General features: G+C 35.5%; 1 protein-coding gene across 3 annotated transcripts in view; it reads left to right on the forward strand.

The window, feature by feature from the left end:
- The window catches only part of XRN1 (5'-3' exoribonuclease 1), a 104,089-nt gene that overhangs the window by 64,224 nt on the left and 13,265 nt on the right, over positions 1 to 26,600 (forward strand). For all 3 annotated transcript variants that reach the window (XM_032346914.1, XM_032346924.1, XM_032346932.1), the window contains 11 exons: positions 3,140 to 3,196; positions 3,327 to 3,459; positions 5,545 to 5,614; positions 6,819 to 7,026; positions 8,201 to 8,296; positions 14,041 to 14,149; positions 20,554 to 20,615; positions 21,793 to 21,903; positions 22,061 to 22,183; positions 22,628 to 22,787; positions 25,119 to 25,300. In XM_032346914.1, the coding sequence (XP_032202805.1) occupies positions 3,140 to 3,196; positions 3,327 to 3,459; positions 5,545 to 5,614; positions 6,819 to 7,026; positions 8,201 to 8,296; positions 14,041 to 14,149; positions 20,554 to 20,615; positions 21,793 to 21,903; positions 22,061 to 22,183; positions 22,628 to 22,787; positions 25,119 to 25,300 (1,311 nt within the window). The remainder of the gene's footprint in view (positions 1 to 3,139; positions 3,197 to 3,326; positions 3,460 to 5,544; positions 5,615 to 6,818; positions 7,027 to 8,200; positions 8,297 to 14,040; positions 14,150 to 20,553; positions 20,616 to 21,792; positions 21,904 to 22,060; positions 22,184 to 22,627; positions 22,788 to 25,118; positions 25,301 to 26,600) is intronic.

Here is a 26,600-nt window from a genome sequence, read left to right on the forward strand (position 1 = left end):
TAAGAAATAAAGTTCATCCCCTATTCCTTCCTATTCTAAGTTCTTTAAAGACATAGTTCTTTTTATAGAACATAAACATTGTGTTTAATTCACTTTTACAGAATCACTTCTAAACATATTCCTTATTTTTGAAATCCTGTTTAATCTTTCCTATTTTTTTATGTCTTGAGGGGTTTTTTTCCTTAAGATTTATGTATGACAGAGAGAGATAGCAAGAGAGGCAACACAAGCACAGGGGACCTGGAGAGGGAGAAGCAGGCTCCCTGCTGAGCAGAGAGATGACCGTGGGGCTGGATCACAGGATACTGGGATTATGACTTGAGCTGAAGGCAGAGGCTTAACAACTGAGCCACCCATGGCGCCCTTATATCTTGATTTTAAAAACCCATAATCTTCTGTGTAGGCTTAACTATTTTACTTATTTTGATCTCTGTCTTGATGTAATGGAAAATGGATTGATTATATTTCTTTTTTTTAACTTTTATTTTCCATACATTTGCCTTTTTATTAAAATGATGTTGCTTTGTTAACACAGCAGTCTCACAGCAAACTACATTAAGAAATGGGCTCTGAAGCCATTTTCCCCCATTTCTCTTTCAACACTTTTAATGTTAGGCCAGATACTTTAGATATTTATTTTCCATGCCTCTATTGTCTCATTAATAAAATAAGAGTCAAATAGTACTACTTCACAGGGTCATCAAAAGGATTAACTAAGTTAAATCATGTAAACTCCTTCTAATAATGTCTGTTTTTAATGCCTAACGATGCTTGGCTTTTATTCTTTTAATTCTCTTATCACATATTCAAGAGCTATGAAGACAGTCTGAAAAATTACTACTGGATGATTCTTGTTCTCTTTAGGAAAAAACTCCTAGAGCCAAGAGTTTGATTTTTTGTGATCTATCACTATCACTATCTTTTGATAGATACTCAGATAATGATAGAAACCTGCATTTCTTTTTGTCTTTCAATCTAGACTAAAATCCATTTGTACAGCATTGTTTTTGAAATGAGTCTCTCACTTAATAAAGGTTTATTACTCTAAGCCCCCAAATTTTATTTGAGATTCTCCATTTCTAACAAGCTCCCAGATCATATTTTGAATAGCCAGACCCCAGAACTTTTCATTTCATATATGTGGGTTAGGGCTTATTGTGAAAATTCCTAAGTTTATTAATTTGCTTAGTGAATCAGGCTTGATTGCCATGTCCTCTAATCAGTGCTATAATGTAGTAATGCCTAGAGATACGTTAAAGCATATAGGTTGTTGTCTTCATATACAGTACTCCAGGCACAAGTTTGGGGACTGCTTTTTTAAATTACTTAAAATACTTCTTTTTTCTCCTTCTTGCTGTTTTCAGGGGGCACCAGTTGTACCCTATTAGTCCTAGTCTGCTGTGGGCTGAAAGCATAGACTTTCTGTCAGTACTGCCTTCACTATTCACTTTATTCAAAATTATGATCTCTCTCCACAGTGCTGATCCCCCCTTACCTGCTTTATTTTTCTCTGCTTTTTACCATCAAACATTTCTTGCTTGTATGTATGTCTCCCTAAGTAGAGCAAAGGAATAGGCCACTGTTTTATCCTTAGCACCTAGATCACTACATGGCACATAAATGGAACTCAGTAAGGATTTGTTGAAAGAATAAATGAAATACCTTTATAATAAAAGATAATAGGGTCTGTTTAAAGACTTGAGCATTTTACAGTATATAAATACAAGAACTCTATGGTATATGGTCTCTATAGCTTGGAGTTGTTTTATGCTCTTTTGTACTTATTTCCATAAGGTGTGTTCTAAAGATGAGTGGCTGCAAATTAAGTAAACTGTTGCCATTTTTCTTAGTTGGTAAGACTTCACTTAAAAAATATTTAATGTGAATGGTAGTTATGGATTGCAATGGATATAAACTGTCCTCATGGTTTTATTGGTAGAACAGGTAACGTTATTTCTGTTTTACAGTAGAAGGAGGCTGATGCTTAAGTTGAGTGTGAGTTCACAAAATTAACAAGGAATAAAGATGGGACAGAACTCTTCTTCCAACATTTGTTAGATGATCAAAAAATTCAAATATCAAAGCCAATTTCATAGTAGGTTCCAAAAGCAAGGGCTTTGTTAAATCAATGCCACCTTAATTTTTATAAGTAGCCATAGAACCCTAGTATTGTCATAAATCAGTACTTTATACTTTTTTTTCTTTTAATGTAGATCTTCATTGACCAGCATATACAATTCTTTTTAGAGTAAAAAGGCATTTGAATAGGATAGCATTTACATAAAGTTTTAAACAGGTAACTCTAATCTTTTGTTAGCAGTAAGGTTACTTTGGGGATATTAATAACTGGGAAGGAATACAAGAGTTCTTATGTTGTGCTTAGTAATGTTCTCTTTCTTGAACTTAGCATCGTTATACATAGATAAGCTTATACTATAAAAATCCATCAGGTTTTATGCATACTATTTTATTTTTCTATGTCATAAATGTCCAAAAAAATTTCCCTTTAAAAATTGTAAGGGGCACCTGGGTGGCTCAGTTGCTTAAGCATCTGCCTTGGGCTCAGGTCATGATCTCGGTGTCTTGAGATTGAGCCCTGGGTCAGGCTTCCCACTCAGCAGTGAGTCTTCCTCCTCTCCCTCTGCTTCTCCCCAATGCTTGTGCACACTCTCTCTCTCTCAAATAAATAAATAAAATTTTTTTAGAAAAATTTTTAAGTAAGAATTTATTATCCCTCCCTGCTGCATCTGAAGAACTTCAAATATTCTTTAAATACTCATTTCATTTGGCTTTTAAAAATGAATAGGAGCACCTGGGTGGCTCAGTGGGTTAAGCCTCTGCCTTCGGCTCAGGTCATGCTCTCAGGGTCCTGGGAGCAAGACCCGCGCCAGGCTCTCTGCTCAGTGGGAAGCCTGCTTCCCTCTCTCTTTCTCTGCCTGCCTCTGCCTGCTTGTGATCACTCTCTGTCTGTCAAATAAGTAAATAATATCTTTTTAAAAAGTAAATAAATAATAAAAATAAAAATGAATAATAATCATGTCCAACTGAATAACAATAATCTTATTTTTAGTGTAAATCTAAATGACAATAATTTTATAATTTAATATTTTTAAATATCTAAAATTTTTTCTTTCTTCAGCAAAGAAAGAATAATAAGAAGGTACGAGTGACAGTGAAGCCCCATTTGCTGTACAGAGTAAGTTTCCTATCAAAGAATTCAAAGCTTGTATTTCAAAAGTGTAGAAGGAACAAAATATTTCTGTTATAGTAATAGAAAAATTATTTCAAATTAGAATTAATAATAATTAAAGCTTTCTTCTCTTCAGCCTTTAGAACAGCAACATGGAGTCATTCCTGATCGAGATGCAGAATTTCGTCTCTTTGACCGTGTGGTAAATGTGAGAGAGTACTTTTCAGTTCCAGTTGGCCTTCGGGGCACCATCATAGGAATTAAAGGGGGTAATATCTCAATACTTGGTGTGTCTTCAACTGCATCTGTAATTGTAAAGTAAAACACAAATTTCTGTGTCTTATATCTAAGCAGGAAGCAACAATGTACATATAGTTAACACTATTGCACTCTACACTTAAAAATAATTAAGATGGTAAATTTTATGTCATGTATTTTTTATTTAAAAAAAAAGAAAAGAAAAAGTTAGAGAATGGAGGGAAAAAGGAAGAACAATTGAGGATCTAAATTTGCCTCAAAGGGATGCCTATTGTGAGCAGCTTTGCAGTGTAGATTCCAAAAAAATCAGCCTAGCATGAAGCAGCAAATCCAGTGCCAAGGGGTCAAGCTGCTGGCAGCACTATCTTTTGATGTCTCAAGCACTCAACTTTGGTCTAATTGTCTGGACTAGGAATGGTAAGGGCCAGATGGGTATAATGAAACAACCCTCCTGCTGCTGTCTGCTCAACCCCCTGCATCAGCTGTTCAAATACAGAGCATATTATTAGATTGTGTTCTAGTTAAGTTGTCTTGATAAGGCCTTAGGACTTTGGTAACATTGGAGTTTCCTTTCTTCTGGCAGTTCCTGTCAGTAATAGTGACTACTTGGAATTTTGTTTTGAGAAGGTTTTTAAAGCTATATATATGCCAAGTGGGATAGAGCTTTGTAACTGATTAACCATGTCTGCCATGGATAAAAAAGGGAAATATTTCCCCTCAGCCCTCATCTGAGACCTCATCTCCATAGTCAATTCACTAAAGGGAGTGAACAGTCTTCTTACCTTTTATAATCTTAATAATCTTTTAAGGAAGTACCCCTCCCACAGATAGGGAATAAGAACCTAAAAGGTGAGCTTTAAGCCTTCAAAGGAGAAACTCCAGCCTCTCATTAAGCCTCTTCTTACTTTCTGGAGCTTAGATTTCAGACAAAAGTGTCAGGTTGAAAGATAGAGCTGAATATTGGGGAATGGATGAACTCTACATGCCTGGTTTCAGCTGGGCAGGACTGGGGATGGGGAACAGACATCCCTCCACTCCTATCCCAGGCTAGGATGTTATCAAATATTGTATTAGGGTTCTCTGGAGAAATGGAACCAATAAAATAGAAAAAGGGTAGGGGAAAGGTGGAGAGAAATTGAGGTGGGGGGAGGGGAAGGGGTAAAAGAGGGAGGGGAGTAAGAAGAGGGGAGAGGGAAGGAGGTAAGGTCGGTGAATTCTGAAGTAATGTAATAGATCTATTATTAATTTAGGCTTAGAATTCAAATATAGCTAATTATTTCATTTTATCTTGGTGTTTCGGGTAAATTTACTCTTGCCAGATATATCTCATCAGCCTCTCTGCCAAGTATGTTCTTCTCTGTTCCTATCTAAGTTTATTGCACTTTCTCATGTCTCATATCTCAGTTATGGCATCTGTAATCTACCAAGTCATCTCAGCCAGAACCTTGGAGTCATCTTTGGCATCTCTATCCTTTTTATCTACACAGGTCACAGATTCCTGCCAATTCTATCTAATAATATTTCTGTTCTCTCCATTCTATTCCCTTTATTAAATAAACTGCCATGCTTTCAGATCATCACTGTCTTTTATCTTACTGCAAGACCTTCTGAACTGCAGACTCCAAAGTTATTTTTTAAAGATTTTATTTATTTATTTATTTATTTGACAGATGGAGATCACAAGTAGGCAGAGAAGCAGGCAGAGAGAGAGGAGGAAGCACGGTCCCTGCTGAGCAGAGAGCCCGATGCAGGGTCCATCCCAGGACTCTGGGATCATGACCTGAGCCGAAGGCAGAGGCTTTAACCCACTGAGCCACCCAGGCGCCCACAAAGTTACCTCTTTTATTAAATCTTTCATTATGAATAATTTCAAACATAGATAAAAGCACAGAGAAAAATAAAAATAACCCCCTCACAACATCTAATTTAAAGTATTATTTTACTTCAATACCATTTAGGTAATCTGCAAGTTTATCTACTTTTGATTTACTGTATTCCCCTACACCATTTTCCTGTAGGTGTAATGCTTTTTACAAGCCAGACACTTAAATGCTGATTTTTCATCATATGATTTTTAAATTCCTCTTATTTAACAGCTAATAGAGAAGCTGATGTACTATTTGAAGTATTATTTGATGAAGAATTTCCTGGAGGCTTAACAATAAGGTTTGTATTTCCTGATGATAATTACACTTTGTAAGTATGTCCACGTGGCCAGTGACTTTACATTATTTGTTTATTTGTCCACAATTTGAATTCCTGTCATATGCAAGACATCATACATGCTACTAGGGATATAACAGTGAATAAGATAGACATGCTTTCTAGACTCACAAAGCTTTCATTTTAGTGGGGGAGATAATTGTGTAACTGATTATAATATTAATTATTTAATTAAAATGTGAGAAGTGCTGGGAAGGAGAAGCTCCAGTTTCTATAAGAGTATGACTTCTAGAAAGTCTTCTTTGACAAGTGATATTTAGGATGGGACTTGAAGATTGAGTAATAGTTAACTGGAGGAAGAGGGAAGAAGAATGGCAAGTGGTCAAGAAGAGGAAATAGAAATAGCATGTGCAACAAAGGATTTATTCATTAAAAAAAAAAAGAAAAGAATGCAAGTGTCAGCAACTTCAGCAACTATGTAAGATGAGAGTAAGAGAAAAGAGCAAGGACCACACTGTGTAGGAGCTCCTAAGCCAACTTTGAGGACATGCTAATGATTTTGGTATCTTGGTCTTTATTCTTAAAGCAATGTGAAGTCATCAAAATCAGAGGTGTGGCATGATTGCAGATTTAAATTTTAGTGGAATTGTGGGTGCACAGCCACACTGGGGTGGTTTGAGGGAGTAGGAAATTGAGCTGACCCTTGAGAAGTTTGACCATGAAGGAGAGAAAAAGTAACTGGAGGTTAGCAGGTTTAAAGCCAGAAGATTGGATTTTTTTGTTTTTAACTTATATGAGTGAGATTTACTTATTTGGGGGGCAGTACTGATTGAAAAGTTGAAAAGTTACAGGAAAAAGGATTATGATAGAATGAAAGATGCATGGAATGGGCTCTGTCACTTAACCTTTCTGCTACTTTGGGTAGGTAGTTAAAAGCATTTTGACCTTCAGTTTCCTCATTTATAATGAAGATACATACTTTACTAGATTATGATGAGGATTAAATAAAGTCCTTTCCGGTTTCAGAAATATATCATCTTATAAATGGAGATCTTTCTATCATTTCAGATTCCTCTACTGAATTTAAAAGTAATATTTACTAATTGAGATTATGGACTGATTGTCCACCTAAAAATAATTTGATTCTTCTGCTCCCTTTAGTATTATTTAGTATTATTTCCCTCTGAAATAACTGTTTACTTTTTAGGTGCTCGCCTGGTAGAGGTTACCGACTGCCAACAAGTGCCTTGGTAAATCTTACTCATGGGAGTCGCTCTGAAACTGGAAATCAGAAGTTGACAGCCATTGTGAAACCACAACCAGCTGTGAATCACTATAGCTCAAATACATCAATTTCATCTGGGCATTTGGGAGGCCTGAACCATTCTCCCCAATCACTTTTTGTTCCTGCTCAAGTAAGACTCTTAGTCTTTCATTTATTTCTGCCCCTTTATAAATCTCAGGCAGACTTTATAAGTAAAACCTAATCTGACTTAGTTTTTAAAAAATTTTTGGTTCAAGTCAATTTCAGATTTGTTTTTAAGTTAATAGGCTAGTAAAGAATGCTACTAGGGTGCCTCTGTGGCTCAATTGAGAAACATCTGCTTCTCCCTCTCTCTCTGCCTCTCCCCCAACTCATGCTCTCCTTCAAATAAATAAATGGAATCTTAAAAAAAAAAAAAAGGGCTACTGATAACATCCTATGTCTGTTATAAAATTACAGTTAAAAAAAATACATTTTTAAAAATGAACCTGAGAAGGCCTGTTTTCATATGTTTACTTTTCAAACTACATTTGTATAACTCAGATGTTGTATTCTGTCTGCTATGAAATGACATGAATTTGAGAGGTTAAAAGGGAGAGAATTACATTAATCAAAAGCCATTTTCAAGTTCCTACCCATGCAACTCATAGGTGATTTCCTCTATTTTACCTTTCTGGAGACGAAAATTGAATTGTTTTGTGTGAGACATTGTATAACTCCATGTCCCCAAATCTTACCCACATTTTAATCCAAGTAATACATGTTCATTATAGACTAATTAGAAAGTACAGATAAGGAGATAATAGCAAAGGAAACAGAACCAAAAATCAAATTTCATAGGTAACCACTATTAAATTTTGGTACATATTTGTTCAGAGTTTTAATCTGCACAAAATCAATTCCTCATAAGTAATAGCTGGTTTTTTAATCTGTTATTTTTGTGTAAAATGAAGATTTTAAAAATTAAATTGTTAAATGTTAGCTTGAATGAGATATCAGTACATTGGAAGACTAAAAAAAAAAATCTACTGGCAGGGATATTAATTTAATATAATCTTCCATAGCATTTTTCATGTTTTAAATACTTTTCAGTAAAACCATTCAAAACCAATTACAAATGATAAAGACCATTTTTACACCAATAGAATATTTTTATGATGACTTTACTGAGCTCCAGAAAAAAAAAAAACAAAACTGAGATTCAGATAATGGAAGTTAATATTTTTCTACTGCTAAATAACTTTAATGAATTTTTTAATTTTAATATCAATCCTTATTTTTTTCTCATATTTCAGTTCCTTAAGAAACTTTTTGTGCTTTGCCAGGTACCTACTAAAGATGATGATGAGTTTTGCAACATTTGGCAGTCCTTACAGGGATCTGGAAAGGTTCAACATTTTCAGCCAACTCTACAAGAGAAGGTTAGTATACCTTGTTTGATAGACATTTAATTCTAAAAGACAAAATTTACATTTCTCTTGTGAGCATGCAATGATTTTTTTTCCCCAAAATCTCATAAAATAGAAATAACAGTTTTAATCATGAATTTTCATAATTCTCTTCAGCCATATATAAAAGTTTTTGGACTCAGGAGAAGGAATATAGATAATTTTTCTTTTAAATTATTTTATATTTTGTTTTAGTTGTTTGCAGAATCTCAATAACTATATTTTAAATTCAACAAAGGCCTTAATGCACTTATTATTAACTAACTAATTTCCACTTGAATGTGGAGCTTTATGTTAGCACTTGGTTGTCTTAACTGTGAATGAGCAAATTCATATTCCTTAGTATAAATTAAGAAGGGAAAAGAAATTCTGCTAAAAAAGTAGACTCAGACCAAAAAAAGGGAAAAGGTAAGAAATAAATTCCTACAATATTTTTGCTAGTTACTGACCTATCTTCACTGTGTAGGTAAAGAAAGAATATTCTCTCAAGTTTATAAATCAATAACCTGCACAATGGAGGCTTCATTTATTCTAATGTCTTCCAGTGATGGTGACATTTTCAGAGTAGAGCAAGAAGGTAGCAAAGAATATTATGGTAAAATAAACCTAAAAGTGAGAGTGACAAAATACACAGGGCTCTTCTGCCAATAGGCTAAGTTTTGCTTAGATCATCCATAAATCCTTACTACCTAAATGCAGTCTATATCCGAGTTTCAAACCCTCTTTTCCTCTCTAATTTATTTGGTACCACTAACCATTCATTTTTTAGGAATGCTTTGTTATCATTCATTCATTTTATTAATTCATTCAACTTGTATTTATTGAGTGCCTATCATGTGCATTGTTCTATGTAATGAGAATATAGCTGTAAACAAAACAAAAATTCTGACCCTCAAACAACTAGTATTCTAGGGAGGAGAGGACAATAAATAAGTAAATTACATGGTATATTAGATGGTAATTAAAAAGTTTGAGAAGAATTTCAGAGAAGGAGCATAGAGAATGTTGGCAGGAGGGGGAGGCAAGGTTTTGCAGTTTTAAATAGAACGATCAGGTAACATTTGAGTAAAGATTTGAATGAAATGAGCAATAGAGTATCTAAGTAGATATCTGAGGGGAGGGTGTTCTAGAGATATTCAAAGACCCTGTTGGGAAGACAATTCCAGTGTACTCAAGGAAGAGAAAATTATAGTTTTGAATCAATAGGCTGAGTTACAGGAACTGTAATTAGATACCATGCAGGACCTTATGGGTCATTATAAGGATATTGTGTTGTTGTTTTTTTTTTTAAAGATTTTATTTATTTATTTGACAGACAGAGATCACAAGCAGGCAGAGAGAGAGGAGGAAGCAGACTCCCTGCTGAGCAGAGAGCCCGATGTGGGGCTTGATCCCAGGACTCTGAGATCATGACCTGAGCCGAAGGCAGCGGCTTAACCCACTGAGCCACCCAGGCGCCCCAAGGATATTGTTTTTTACTTAGTGAGATGAACAATGAGTGAAGCGTTCTGAGCAACAGAATGACATGATCTGATTTATATTCTAATAGGATCATTCTATCTGCTATCTTAAGAATAGAACATAGAGGAGCCAGGATGGAAACATTATTTAGGAGATTACCGGAATCATCAAGATAGAGTTCATATTGACTTGAACCAGAATAATAGGAGCATGAAGAAGTGATCAAATTCTAGGCATATTTGGAAGCTATTGCCATCTAATGATGAATTAGGTATAGGGTTAAGAGAGAAAAATATGAATTAAAGAGTGTGACTCTTAAGGTCTTAGTAACTAAAAGAATAGAATGACTGTTACCTGAGATAAAGAAGGTTGCAAGTCAAGGAGGATTATGGAGGGGGATCTGGAATTCAATTCTGGTCATAGTAAGTTTGAGGTGTATATTAAACATCTAAGCGGAGATACAGAATTAGAAATTTGAGTACAGGCGTGCCTGGGTGGCTCAGTCACTTAAGTGTCTGCCTTCTGCTCAGGTCATGATCCCGGAGGAGATTGAGTCCCACATCAGGCTCCCTGCTCAGCGAGGAGACTTCTCCCTCTCCCTCTGCTGTTCCCCCTGGTCATGCTCTCTCACTTACTTACTCTCTCCAATAAATAAATAAAGTCTTTAAGAAAAAAAAAAAAGAAGAAGAAATTTAAGTAGAGATGTAGTGTTGGACATTGATTCTGATGGTTATGGAGGATGTCCAATCTGGAGGGAGAAATTTGGGCATGTGTATGTGTATCTATTTATCTATTTATCTATATCCAAGGAAATGGATATAGATAGACACATTTAACAACTTAGCCTTAGAGAATTCCATCCTTAAAGAGCCAGAGAAAACCAATAAAGTGTGGTGTTGTAGATGCCAAGTGAAGAATGGATGTTAAGAAGAGTAATCAACTGTGTCAAATGCTGGCAATGGATCAGTTGAAATGAATACTTGAGAATTGACCATAGAGTTTTATACCTGAGGTCACTGGGAATCTTGACAAGAGCACTTTCAGTAGAGTGGTAAGAGTGAAATACCAAGGGGCACCTCGGTGGCTCAGTGCGTTAAAGCCTCTGCCTTCGGCTCAGGTTATGATCTCAGGGTCCTGGGATCGAGTCCCGCATCGGGCTCTCTGCTCAGCAGGGAGCCTATTTCCCTTCCTCTCTCTCTCTGCCTGCCTCTCTGCCTACTTGTGATCTCTCTCTGTCAAATAAATAAATAAAATCTTTAAAAAAAAAAAAAAAGAGTGAAATACCAAGAAGAGTGTGTTCAAGAGAGAAGGGGAGAAGAAAAATTGGAGGTAGCAGAATAGGCAATTCCTTCAAGGAGTTATACTCTAAAAGGAAGCATTACCCTGACTCACTCTTACCTTTTGCTTCTTATTCAGCTTCTTTCCTCTTCTTTTTTTTCTTTTTAAAGATTTTATTTATTTATTAGACAGACAGATCACAAGTAGGCAGAGAGGCAGGCAGAGAGAGGAAGGGAAGCAGACTCCCCGCTGAGCAGAGAGCCCAATGTGGGGCTCGATCCCAGGACCCTGGGATCATGACCTGAGCTGAAAACAGAGGCTTTAACCCACTGAGCCACCCAGGCACCCCTTCAGCTTCTTTCTTAACCTCTGTTTTTCCAACTATTCTCTGGGCACTGTTCCCAAAAACTGAGAAACTTTTTTTTTTCTCCACCTTTTGTTTTATTGTTTGGTGATGTTGGCTCTTACCTTGCTGCTAATTTAACCACTCAAGCTATGTGATCCATATTTCTCAATCAGGATCAATCTAAGCCAGTATCTCCAACTTTCTAGAAGACAGGTATAGATGGACACCCCACCATCACCTCAGCCAAAGATGTTTTAGAATTGACCTCATCTAAAGCTTCTTATCCTTATTTCTAACACTACCATTTCCCCAGGCATATAATCTGAAAAGAACGGAGTAAAACCTTTCGCCTTTCTCCCCTCTTTTTTTTTTTCAAAGATTTTTTTTTATTATTATTATTATTCATTTGACAGAGAGAGATCACAAGTAGGCAGAGAGACAGGCAGAGAGAGAGAGAGAGGAGGAAGCAGGCTCCCTGCTGAGCAGAGAGCCCGATGCGGGACTCGATCCCAGAACCCTGGGATCATGACCTGAGCCGAAGGCAGCAGCTTAACCCACTGAGCCACCCAGGCACCCCTTTTTTTTTTTTGTGGTGAAATTCCAAATCTTTTTATTTCTTGCCAGTTCCCACAATTGGGCCTTAGTCTGTCATCTTAAGCCTAGATAAACCTCCTATCTGTGCTTCCCACTTCTTTTCTCTTTCCTTTTTAGTCCTTCTTACATAGTACTGTTTGATGTATCTTTCCTGTTGATCTTTCTTGGTGATCCTTTCACCTGTGTAGGCCTGATGGCATAACTGGGCAAAATACCTAATTAATAAAGACTTCTCGGTTTGACCTTAATTTGTTCCCTGAGGCACTGTGGTGTAATAAATCTGGTACTGGACTCAGAAAGTCAAATTTGGTGACTCAATTTGAACAACTCTAATTTCCGTGGGCCTCTGTGGCCTCATGTGCAAAATTAAAGCATTAGACTTAGATGACCTCTTTTTCAGCCCTAAAAGAATGTTATTTTTTTTTTAAGATTTTATTTATTTATTGGAGATGGAGAGGGAGCATGAGAGTAGAGTGAGGGACAGAGAGAGAAGTAGTCTGCCCCTGAGCAGGAAGCCCGTTGTGGGACTTGATCCCAGCCCTCTGGGATCATGACCTGAGCCAAAGGCAGTTGCTTAACCGAGGTGCCCCAAAGAATGTTATTCAAATATAGAATGTATAGGGCTCTCTGTTCAGTACTCGTGGAATTCAGCCTCAAGTGAAACTAATATCTAGCCCTTCTATATCGAACTCTACCTAATTCTTATGTAAAGTGTATTCAACTCTTTGGTAAAATGGTCTGTTCTAGTAAGATTGGTCTGTTTATTTTCCCTTCCCAACAAGTAGGTAATTCCCATTTCAGGTTATGTGTTCTTACTGTTCCTTCTACTTTTCCTCTCTCACAACCAAAATTCCCCTAGATCTCCAGCAAGTTCTCCTAGTCATTTTATTGCCTATTGCTTTGAGATGGAACTGAACACTTGATATTATATTTCCTCAGAATCTTCTGCATGCTACTCCTGTTATTGGGTGCTATTTCATTATTTGTATCAGCTAAACATTGTCATGTTGTATTTCCTCCTATATATTCCAAGAATTATGGGCTACCACATATATCACTTAAATCCGTGAAGCATTAATAAGCAACCTGGTGTTCATCTGATAAGCATATTCCAGACAACTCAACATGATTTTTTAAAAAGTATTCAAGCCAGGCACCTGGGTGGCTCAGTGGGTTAAATCCTCTGCTTTCAGCTCAGGCCATGATCCCAGGGTCCTGGGATTGAGCCCTGCATCAGGCTCTCTGCTCAGCAGGGAGCGGGCTTCCTTCTCTCTCTCTCTGCCTGCCTCTCTGCCTACTTGTGATGTCTGTCAAATAAATAAATAAATAAATCCTTAAAAAAAAATAAAAAGTATTCAAGCTTCTGGAAAAGGCAACACTATGGAGACAGTAAAAAGATCAGTGGTTGCCCAGTGTTTGGGGGAAGGATCAGTAGACAGAACACAGAAGCTTTTTAGGGCACTGAAAATAATCTGTGTGGTACTATAATGGTGGATATATGTCATTATACATTTGCCTGAACTCATAGAACGTACGGCACCAAGAGTGAACCCAATGTAAGCTATAGTCTTTGAGTAATAATGATGTGTCAGTGTTAGTTCATTGGTTGTAATAATATACCACTCTGGTGGAGGATGTTGATAATGGAGAATGCTGTACATGTGTGGAGACAGAAAGGATATGAAATATCTCTGTACCTTTGTCTCAATTTTGTCGTAGACCAAAAACTCTTTTAAAAAGTCTTGTTTTTAAAAACTTTAAGTCTTTATATTGGCAAAATATGACAATGGGAGTAATAAATAACTTGATGTAGATATCAGATAGAACAACCCAATAAACTATACCCAAAACTAGAATATATTCTAATTAAACTTCTAGCATACTTTTTCTCTGCTATGGTACTGTGAACATGGGCTTTAGTGTTAGAGCTCAAGTGTCAGCTCTCCTATTATTTAGTTCTACAATCAAATATTTTATCACTTCGAGGAAAGGTAGTTTTGTTTGTTTTTAATTCATTTATAAGAATTTTAACTTTCAGGTTACAGTTCTACCTCAAGAAATAAGTCAAGTAACTCAACATCCTAAGTCGGGCTTTACTGACAACAGTGTTAAATGTCAGCAAAGAAAACATGAGGCTCACAGGAAATGTAAGTTGAAAGTTAAAAATATACTTATGATGCTAACTAGTTTCTTTTTTATTATTACAGTTTACTGAGTTATAATTCACATGCCATAAAATTCATTTTTTGAAGTATTTAATCAGTGATTTTTGTGTTGTTTTCACAAAGTTGTACAACCTATGCAGTTCTCTAAATTAGAACATTTTCTTTACCCCGTATCTATCAGCGGTCATTCCTCCAGCCCCTGGCAACCATTAATTTACTTTCTGCCTCTATGTATTGACCTGTCTGGACGTTTCATGTAATCCTAAAATTTGTGACTTTTTGTGACTGGCTTCTTTCATTTGGCGTGATGAAGACAAGGTTCATCCATGTTGTAGTATGTATTAATACTTCATTCTTTTTTTTTTTTTTTTTTGCAGTCCTTTTTCTAGCTGAAATAAATAAATAAATAAATAAATAAATAAATAAATAAATAAATAAATCGTCTGTTCTATGAATTCTGCATTTTGTTTATCAATTCATCCATTGATGGAGATTTGGGTTTTTCCACTTTGGGGCTATAATGAATAATGCTGCTGTGAATATTCATGTAGGAGTTTTTGATTGAACACATGTTTGCAGTTCTCTTAGGTATACATCCAGTTCGGTAGAATTAGTCATATGTTAACTCTGTGTTTAACTTTTTAAGGAACTACCAAACTTTTCCAACTGGTGTTTCCCACCAGCAATATATGAGAGTCCAGTTTCTTTACGTCTTCCATAATACTTGTTAATGCCCATCTTTTTTATTGCAGCAGCTCTGGTAGGTGTAAAGTGAAGTCTCTCTGTGGTTTTCATTTGTGATTCATTAATGACTAATAACACTGGGCATCTTTTCATGTGCTAATCAGCAATTTGTATATCTTCTTTGGAGAAATGTCTATTCAGGTCCTCTGCTCATTTTAAAAATTGAGTTATTTTTCTTTTCATCCTTGAGTGTGTGAGTCCTTTACATCTTCTGTATGCTACATACATATTCAAATATTTGATTTGCAAATATGTGCTGTCATTCTGTGGGTTGTCTTTTTAACTTTATAGTGTCCTTAAAACAAAAATCTTTAATTTTGTTCAATTCTAATTTATCTTTTCTACTTTTTCTTTGATTACTTGTGCTTTATGTATCATATCTAAGAAACCATTGCATAATCTAAGGTCACAAAGATTTATACCTATCTTTTCTTTTAAGAGATTTGTAGTTTTAGCTCTCATATTTAGGTCTTTTTTTCCCATTTCTGAGTGTTTATATATGGTACAGGGGAGGGGTCCATATTCATTCTTGTAATGTGGATATCCAGTTGTCTCAGCACCCCTTGCTGAAAGACTGTTCTTTGCCCATTGAATTCTCTTGGCAACCTTGTTATACATCAATTGACCATGACCATAGATGTATGGGTTTCTTTCTTTTTTTTTTTTTTGTATGAGTTTATTTCTGACCTGTCAGTTCTATTCCACAGATCTATATGCCATCTTTATGCAAAGAACACACTATCTTAATTATCACAGGTTTGTTTTAAGTTTTGAAATTGGAAACTTTGAGTCCTCCGACTTTATTTTTCTTTTTCAGCATTGTTTTGTCTGTTCCAATCTCTTGCATTTTTGTATGAATTGTAAGATCACCTTGCCTGTTTCTGTGAAAATGCCAGCTGGAATTTTTATTGAGATTGTGTTGAATCTATAGATTATTTTGGGGAGTATTGTCCTCTTAACAATATTAAGTTTTCCTTGAAAACTTTTTCTTTTTCAGCATTGTTTTGTCCCGATCTCTTGCATTTTTGTATGAATTGTAGGATCAACTTGCCTGTTTCTGTGAAAATGCCAGCTGGAATTTTTATTGAGATTGTGTTGAATCTATAGATTATTTTGGGGGAGTATTGTCCTCTTAACAATATTAAGTTTTCCTTGAAAACTTAATCCATGAACATAAAGTATCTCCATTTATTTAAGTCTTTAATTTCCTTCAGTGATGTCTTATAGTTTTCAGTGTACAAGTCTTACATCTTTTGAAAAATTTATTCCTAGTATTTTATTGAAAATGCTATTTATTGTCAGTGGAACTGTTTCTTGGTTTGGTTTTTTTTTTTTTTCAAAATTTTAATTTTTTAGAGAAAGAGCTAGAGGAGGGGCAGAGGGGAAGAGAGAGGAGAGAATCTCCAGCAGACTCTGCACTGAGCATGGAGCCCAATGTAGGACTCAATCCCACAACTCTGAAATCATGACCTGATCCAAAAGCAAGAGTCATACAGTTAACCTGCTAAGCCACCCAGACACCCGTATTGTCAGTGGAACTGTTTTCTTAATTGGTGATTGGGGGTGGATTGTTCAGTGCTGTTTATAGAGATAAAGCTGACTTTTGTGTATTGATTTTATATCCTGCTACCTCGCTGAACTTGTTTATTAGCCCTAATTTTTTGTGGCTTTGGCAAATGGAGATAGTGTTACTTCTTTTTATGTGATTTCTTGTATTTCTTTTTCTTGCCTAATTGCTGTAGCTAAAACCACCAATGCAGTGGTGAATAGAAGTAGTAGGAGTGAACACCCTTAATTGTCTTGATCTTAGGGGTAAGCTTTTAATCTGTCAGCATTAAGTGTAATATTAGCTATGGGTTTTGGTAAACGCCCTTTATTAGATGAGGAAGTTCCTTTCTGTTCTTAGGTTGTTGATTTTGCTCCCTCTTGAAGGAATATTAGATTTTTGTCATTTGCTATTTCTGTGCTTAATTAATATGGTAGATTCCATTGATTGTCTTTTGTATGTTGAACCAACTTCGCCTTCTTGGAATAAATCCTACTATGTCTAAGAGTTTAATCTTTTTTATATGCTACAGGATTTAATTTGCTAGTATTTTGTTGAGAATTTTATTTTAGCATTTATATACATAGAGGATATTTGTCATTTCCTTTTCTTGTGATATCTTTGATTGTGAAATCATGGTAATACTGACCTTGGAGAATGTGGGGAATAATACTTTGGAAGAGCTCAGGCTCATTCTGGTCTCTGGTAGCTGCCAGGTTATTGGTTTCACCAAAAACTGCTGGCTGCTATTTATTTTTTATTTTTAAATTTTTTTTTAGATTTAATTTATTTTACTTGACAGAGATTACAAGTAGGCAGAGAGGGAGGCAGAGAGAGAGAGAGGAGGAAGCAGGCTTCCCGCTGAGCAGAGAGCCCAACTCAGGGCTCGATCCCAGGACCCTGGGATCATGACCTGAGCTGAAGGCAGAGGCTTTAACCCACTGAGCCACCCAGGAGCCCTGGCTGCTATTTTTTAAGGCTACTTAGAGTTGTAGAATAGGAATTGAGACTAGGGCAAGTTCAGCCATAAAGCTCACTATTGGGAGAGTCAGTCTTTTTTCTGGAGTAAATATCCCTCAGATTGCTATGGGCCTTTGATTAATTTCCGTAACACTAAAAATTTGGATTCAAGTAATTTATGCCCATTTTCTTTTTTTTTTTTCCCCCATTTTTTAAAAAATTTCTTTTCATGGGGCACCTGGGTGGCTCAGTCATTAAGTGTCTGCCTTGGCTCAGGTCGTGATCCCAGGGTCCTGGGATCAAGCCCCACATCAGGCTCTCTGCTCAGCGGGGAGCATACTTCCTCCTGTCTCTCTGCCTGCCTCTCTGCCTACTTGTGATCTATGTCAAATAAATAAATAAAATCTTTAAAAAATAATAATAAAATAAAATTTCTTTTCAGCGTAACAGTATTCATTGTTTTTTGCACCACACCCAGTGCTCCATGCAATACGTGCCCTCCCTAAAACCCACCACCTTGTTCCCCCAACCTTATGCCAATTTTTTTGTTGCTTTTGTGGAGCACAGAATTTTTAAAGGTCCTTACTCTGACTTTTTGGCTGATGTCCCCTCCCTACTTTTTGAAATAAATTTTATTCAGCATAATCCAGTTACTTTTTTGTGTGTAAATACTTGCCTATTAAATTACTCTAACCTATGTTATAATTTTTTATTTAAAATATGTATATTTTGTTAATATTCTCTTACATAATATATAGATTTTTACTTATTTCAGTCCTTCAGTAGTGCTTACTATGTTTCAGGCACAGTGGGGAATGCAGATACAGAGATGAGTATCTTCATCTTGCAGTTAGTTTTTCTCTTCTCTTGATCACAATATTCCCAAATTGCTGCCAATTACTCTTTAAGTTCAAAGTATGACTCATTTGTTATTCATTAATTTATTTATTCAGCTGCTGTCTATTGAGCTATATGTACAAAGTACTATTTTAGGTGGTAGGGATATATGAGTGAACCAGACAGACAAGTCTTCCAGACTAATGGGCTTTACATTTTTAGGTGGAAACTGATAATAGGCAAAACAATAGTCCCCCCCAAAAAACCCTATTCAATAAATTCCATAATGTGTAGTAATGATAAGTGCTATGATGAAAAATAAAGCAGATTAAAAGTATAGGTAGGGGTGGTATTTTATAGAGTAGTCACAGAATGAATGCCTCTCAGAGGATAAAACATTTGAGCAGAGACCCAAATAAAGGGATAAGCTATGCAAAACATTTGCTGAAGAGCATTCCAGCAGAGGAAATATCTCATGCAGTGTCCTGAGTCTAATTTATTATATTTTATACATGCATGTATTTTATGTATATATAATATAGTATAAGAATAGTCTCTTTTTTTAAGATTTATTTATTTGAGAGAGAGAGAGAGAGTGAGCATGAGTGGGGGAAGGGGCAGAGGGAGAGAGGTAGACTCCCCACTAAGCAGAGACCTGGACCACCACTCAGGGCTTAATCCCACGATCCCATGACCACAAGATCATGGCCTGAGCCAAAACAAGGAGTCAGATGCTCAAGCAACTAAGCCTGGGCACCCAGGTGTGCCAAGAATGGTCTTTTAAAATATTTTTCTAAAAAGCTGTTTCCAAAAAAAAAATGTGGTTTTATAACTTTGGCTCAGTTTGATAACTGCTAAACTATTTTTTGCATGAATATCTGTTATTTTTTGTTTTTTTACATTTTAAGTTACCTATACATTAATGTCCCTATAAGTCTGATAAATATAGCTTAAAGATTTTATATTTAATTGAAATATGTTGCTATTTTTCTTCAAATTATTATTTACATGAATGTATGTAAACTACATTATTTGGAATTCCAATTTAGTTTCGGTGTGTGTGTCTCAACAAACGCTTAAAGTCAATTTATGTAAATTTGCTTTTTTATTTCCTCCTTTTTGTAAGATTGCTTCCTTCCTTTCTCCCTTACTTCCCTTACCTCTCTTTCCTCTCCTCCCTTCCCCTTTTTATGTCCCCTCTTCTGTTCACTATCTTCCTATCTTTGTTCATTTCTTCCCTTCTCTCTTCATCCCATCCCCACCCTCCTTCCCATACCTTCTCCCTGCTTCTTTTCTCACCCTCTCTTTCCTCCTTTGTTCCTTCCTCCTTTTTTTCCTTTCTTCCTTCCTCTTCCTTTTTTTTTTTTTTTTTAAAGATTTTATTTATTTATTTGACAGACAGAGATCGCAAGTAGGCTGAGAGGCAGGCAGAGAGAGAGAGAGAGGGAAGCAGGCTTCTTGCGGAGCAGAGAGCCCGATGCGGGGCTCGATCCCAGGACCCTGAGATCATGACCCGAGCCGAAGGCAGCAGCCCAAACCACTGAGCCACCCAGGCGCCCCTCTTTTTTTTTTTTTAAGATTTTATTTATTTATTTGACAGAGAGAACACAAGTAGAGGGAACAGTGCACGGAGAAGAGGCTCCCTGCCGAGGAGGGAGCCCAGTGCAGGGTTCAATCCCAGGATGTTTAACTGACTGAGCCACCCAGGCACCCCTTTTCCTTCCTCTTCTAATTTGTCCTTTTCATTTTTCCTACCATTTTCCCTATTTCCCCTTAATGGGAATACTAAAATAGCTTCCTAGTTTTTCTCTTACTCTCCTATCTATTCAATTAGCTACTGCCATATTTTAATCTCCCTAAAGCACAGTTCTAATGAGATCACTGCTTCTCAAAACCTTTCTGTGATTGGTTGCCCGTTTTTCATCACATTAGCTCTGTGATGCTCCTTGACCTCCAGCAAAACTAGTCCAAGAGTTCTGTAAATAAATTCCTTGTTTTTGCTTCCATTACTTTTCTCCTGTTATTTCCTTTGCCTGGAATGCTTAGCCTTCTACTCTGCCCTTTGCAAATTTACATTCTTGGAGACTCAATTACATGTCACCTTTCCTTTTCCCTTATATTTGTGAGTATCTCTTCTGCTCTTCTACAAGTTTTTCAAGATGAGGGCCTTTGTCCTCTTAGAATTCTGTGAATTTTCAGCACAGCAACACAGTGCTTTGCTGTGGCAAATATTTGGTAAATTTAACTGGTTTGTAGCAATATTTTTCACTTTCCAAAATTCCTATTTTCTTGTTCCTAGTTAAAGAAGAGTGTAAAAGTCCTAAAACTGAGAATCGGTTACAAAAAATGTCAAATAAACAGGTAAGCTTTCTTAAATCAAATTTCTAGTAGCCACCTTTTTGTTACCATTGGCAGCTCTGTAGCATCTGAATTTTGCAGCCCTAATCCATTAAGGTGTATGACAAGAAGATTGCTGAAGTATAGCAACTGCCTGTCACTTGGATGGGAGGTTACACAACTAGAGTCAGGATTTGGGACTAGAGATATTTACATACACACACTTATACACGTGCGCAAATATATACATACATATATATTTAAAAGTTGTGTGGCCTTGGGCAATTCACTGTACCGCTCACAACCTTAACTATCTTCATCTTTAAAATGGAGTAAAAATAGATCACTCCTTGTATGTAGTCTATATATACATACGTACCTACATACATATGAACATACCTACATACATGAATATATGTATAAAATGTGTAGAAATATGTGCATGTATTCAGTGAATCATTTGAATCAACATAGCAAAGTTAATAGTTAATTCTGTGGAGTAGCGTGGTGGGAGGAAGCTGAGATCATTGATGTTTTATTTTATATAGTCTCTGCTGATTGATAAGGAGAATATACACATTTTACAATCAAATATTAAAAGTATTTACTCTAAAAACATTCAGGTTTTACTAATGATATATGTATGTTCTATATGTGTATCATTTTAATAAAAAGTTTTTAAAAATCAGATCTCTTATAAGCTAGTAATTTATCAAATTTATAAAAGACATCTTAGCAGTATATTTGGCACATAACAGGTTCTCAGTAAATGGAACCCATTAATATTTAGATACCAGTAAATGGTTGACTTTTAAAGCCTTCTTTTTCTGAAACTCTTAGCTATAATTTCCTTTCTTCTAGAGAAGGGATTTATAAACGTTTTTATGGATTCTTTCTCAGAATAATGTTTTTAATGCTAAAATAAAATACATAAGATTTGAAATAAAATTAATTATATTGAGATACAATTAGAATCTCCTTATTGCCTGCATTCATAATTGAAGAAAAACTTCTAAATTCACATAGAAGTTAATGAAGATAAATGTCTAAGTTTTTTTTCTCATCCAAGTTTATAGGTCCCCTTATGATAGAAAAGAAAATGGCTCATAAAAAATTGGCAGCAATTTATTTAGAACACTATTAAGTGACAGTTATTTTATTATTAGATTTGCACAAAAAGCTCATTCTTACTCTTTTATAGATGTTTGGAGGGCCTGCCAAATGTAATATTAAGCTATTGAAGAGAAATGAAAGTGCAGAAGTCTCAGAAAACCAAAAGGTTGTGACTGGTTACCCAAATGCTATTGATAAGGTAAAAAAGCATTCATTCAATTTCTCTTCCTGAACTTTGGCACCTGGGAAGATGATTGAGTGGAAATTATGTGATCATTTTTGTACCTAAAATTCTTAACTTTTTCCATGCCCTCTACTTTCATCTTTCTTCATGCACAAAATATTTCTTCTTTTAGCCAAACCCTAGAATTGAGAACTTTTTAGCATCCTTGAATATCTCCAAAAAAAAAGAAGTACAATCATCTCCTCATGAAGAGCCTCCAAGTGAAGAACTTTTGTCACCACAGTCATTTGCAATGGTTCGTATTTTGTAGGAGCTTTCATACTGTAGTGACTTCACTGTTGTGGCCTGTGCATACCTACCCCATGTAACTCTTGGTCTCCTGTGTACTGGAGTGTTACATCATATTGACATTTTGTGAGGAAAACCAGGCTGCCCTGGGCAATTATCTATCTGTTTGATTGTTTGTTTTCCTCTTTAAACCATATAACTCCCTTGCTTTTCAAACATTGCTACCAGGCAGTTTGGTCAGGTTAAGCAGAAGGATTAAGTATTGTTTCTGTGGCAGAAAATGTGGTTATTTTTTTTTTCAACTCTAGATTGTTGATTTTGCTTAACTCCCTATCTGAATGTAGTTACCATCTTAATTTTTAACAATGGAACTCATTAAAAGAAGGGTTAATAAACTCTGTAATTCTAATGTTAACTTTTGTCCACCTACCCCCAATCATTTTCAAAACAGAAGGGAACTCGGATGCTTAAAGAAATACTAAAAATTGATGGCTCTGATGCTGCGGACCATAAAAATGAAACGAAGCAGTTTGGTAATGAAGTCAATGTTTCCTCTAATAGAAGAGATGAATATGGACCTTCCTCCCAGGCTAAACAAAATAAGAAATTAAGTATGTAAACTAAACTAAGTACTATTACTAATAATCAATATCATTTCAAAACTTCAGTTTATTTGGGGTATTTTTGTCATGTGCTTTTTGAAGATAAAACTACTTATGTTTTTAAAAGAGTATGATTAAGAGTAACAAATAAGAGTATAATTTTTATGCTTGTGTTATTAAATAATAATATAACTATGTAACCATTAGATCTGTAGTCCCTGTCTTATGATTACTTAAATTGTGCTATTATAGATATTCATTCTGTAGTACCCAAACATAGAAAAGTTTTTAGATTCTAGATTTTTTTCTCAGTAATTTAAAAACAATTATGTAACTTAAGTATGTTATTTCACTTTACTAAGATTTTAAGATTTTTTTTCTATTTACAAAATGAGAATAACATTGCAAATGACTTGTGATAATTATATGATACATATAAAGCAGTTAGCACTGTGTCTGGCTTATTATAGGTACCAATAATTGATATTAGTACTATGTTACAATAGGTTGACTGACATAAAAATAGAAAAAGTGATAAAATCAATTAAAAATAATTAATAGATGGGGCACCTGCGTGGCTCAGTGGGTTAAAGCCTCTGCCTTCAACTCAGGTCATGATCCAGGGTCCTGGGATCGAGCCCCTCATTGGGCTCTCTGCTCAGTGGGGAGCCTGCTTCCCTTCCTCTCTCTGCCTGCCTCTCTGCCTACTTGTGATCTGTCTGTCTAATAAATAAATAAAATCTTTTAAAAAAGAAATTAATAGAGGGGGTGCCTCGATGACTCATTTAGTTAAGCGTCCAACTCTTGATTTGGATCAGGTCATTATCTCTGGATTGTGGGATCAAGCCCTGCATCAAGCTCCGTGCTGGGCATGGAGCCTGCTTGGGATTCTCTTTCTCCCTTACCCTCTGCCCCAACCCCTCTTTCTCTCTCCCTCTCTTAAAAAAAAAAAAAAAAAAAAGACTGAATGTAGACACTGGAAAGTCGGTACTTATCTTAAAACTGTGAAGCCTATAGTATACCATCTGGTACATAGCCAGATTTTAATACACATCCATCATTGCTCCTACTGTCTGTGTCCCCTATACTTTAGTATTACACCTCTGTAAATTATCTACAGAAGCCTCCTAGGAAGAATGACTAATATAAAAGTAAGTGGGGACAGAAGTTTCTAGAAGTAAAAAAAATATTGAAATAGATCTGAGTTCATTAAGAATCAAAATCTGGAACAAAATCAGAGCCCAGCTTCATTTATCTTCTATTTTAGTGAATATTAGAATAAATGATTAATTTAAAATTCCAGTAACTATTAGGAAACTATCATGGTGACACACACGCTCTTAAAGTAGAACAAAGTAAAATTTTAAAACAAAACTGGAAAAAGGTGGTTCAGCTGTCAAAAACAATTAGCTTTATTTCAGAATAGTGAAGAATATCTTATTTCTTAGAGTCAAAAGCTCAGAATCCAGCCCAAAATACAGAGTTAATAAGTTCTGTGACTTTGGGCAAGCCACTTAACCTTTTTTTAATCTGTAATAATAAGAGGTTTAGTCTCATTCTTCACTGGGATATGCTCTTGTTCTATTAGCCAGTTTGTTGATCATAAAGAATGTGAACTTTCAGAATGTTTTAATCATCTTCTATAAAAGCACTTTTTAAAAGGGTTACTTTTAGAAAAAACTTCTAAGCAGCATCATTTGGGAGCAACCAAACCGTTTATCCATGTGTTGCAGAACGTAAGATGGAATTTTGACAAGTAAGACTGAAGCCAAAGCCTCAAAACTTAAATTTTTTTTTAAGATTTTATTTATTTATTTGACAGACAGAGATCACAAGTAGGCAGAGAGGCAGGCAAAGAGAGAGGGGGAAGCAGACTCCCAACTGAACAGAGAGCCTGATGTAGGGCTCCATCCCAGGACCCTGAGATCATGACCTGATCCGAAGGCAGAGGATTCACCCACTGAGCCACCTAGGCGCCCCTCAAAACTTAAGATTTAATTGTAAATCAGCTCAAGAAAACTGCTTGTTCAAACATAACTTTGCTCAAACATAGCTATATAGTCATTGATCTCTCAAGATTTCAGGTTTTTATAGTCAGCTACTTAACCATATTTTAAAATCTTTATCTTAGTCATGTTTCATTAATCAGTTATAATCATCTAAAAATCTCTATTGAATTCTTGGTAATTTTAGGCAATACTAAATAATTTACTTCATGCGAGCTTCCTTTTTTCATCTTTTAACAATTTTCTACTTGCTATCTATAAAACCCTATAATAATTGCAGAGCTCAATATATAGTTTAATATCTGTATATATATCCTTTTCTGTTTTTTGGTAGCATCTTACATGAATAAGCCTTACAGTACTAGTGAATACCATAATGTTCAGTCTATGGACCATGTGTGTTGGCCTGCTCCCAGCCATATCCCTCCTGTGTCCACACCAGTAACTGAACTTTCTCGAATTTGTTCCCTTATTGGAATGCCACAACCAGATTTCTCCTTTCTTAGAACACCACAGGTACAGTATACTACTGTTGCATTTATATAACTTATTTAACACTGAACTTAAATAAATGACTGAAAATCTTTGGCAAAAATAATATAATGGAGCTGATTTTTTCTTTTACTTTATGAGCAGCATAGATTTATACTTCCCACTATGGCTCACTCACATTTATGCCAGAGCCCACAGAGATGCTGACAAAGAGGAAACCTGGGCAGCACATAGCCCAGACAGATTGATAGAGCAAGGGATCTTTGTCTACAGCAGAAGCTTTCAAACTTTTGGCTTCATAAACTCCCACTGTTTTGGTTTTTTTTTTGAGGTCCTGCCAAAGTTTTTGTTTACTTGTGTTATGTTCTTATTAACTCTATTAGAAACTAAAATTGAAAAAAATTAAAAATATTTATTAAAAATAACTTTTCAAAAACTTAGTGGGAAGAATAGCACTGCTCTACATTTTTGCAAGTCTTTTCCATCTCTAGCTTAATGGAAGAAGCTGGATTCTCATATCCACTTCTTAATATCAATCTCTTGTGTTATGTTTTGGTTGAAATACCTGAAGAAAATCTGGCCCCAGACAGACTGATAGAGAAAGGGAAAGAATTTTAATAACCTTTTCAGATAATGGATTTTTTTTTTGATACTACATTTAAATGTGGTATTTACTTAGAAGTTAGTTGCGGTGTAGAATTTAAAGCTATTCCAGTGGATTTTCTGTCCTTTGTATACTTGTGAGAAAGTAAGAGTAGAAATGGCAAATAGCACCTTAATATTATTATGAAAATAGTTTTGACCTCAAGGACCTCCTGTAAGGTTTTCAGGGACTCCCAGGCTGCCCAGACTGTACCTTGAGAACCACTTACTATAGGAAAGTTTGTTTTATCTTCTTTTTATCCAAGTTCTTAATACATTCTCACCTAAGACAAAGCAATCTTAAATTAATATTATTACATAAAAATAAGTAGAATTTTTTTTAAATTTTTTTTTGTAAAAGAAAAAATGTATAATAGAGAGTTATATACCTTAAATGTGAACATGAAATTGGTCATTACCACTAAGTCTTTTAGATTTTGGCAGTTAATTCATATTAATGAAATATCTGCTATTCCGAGGAGGGTGTAAAGCAGGAGTCAGCAAAATTTTTTTTTCAAGGGCCAAATAGTAAATATTTTAGGCTTCATGGTCTCTGTCACAGCTAATCAGCTGGGCTGTTATAGTATGAAAACAGACATAGGCAATACATGAAAGGACTTGGCTGTATTGCAAAAAAACCCAAAAACTGAAACAAACCTTATTTACAAAAACAAGCAAAAGA

The sequence above is a fragment of the Mustela erminea genome, chromosome 1 (genome assembly GCF_009829155.1).
Source record: "Mustela erminea isolate mMusErm1 chromosome 1, mMusErm1.Pri, whole genome shotgun sequence".
In the NCBI taxonomy this organism is placed as follows: Eukaryota; Metazoa; Chordata; class Mammalia; order Carnivora; family Mustelidae; genus Mustela; species Mustela erminea.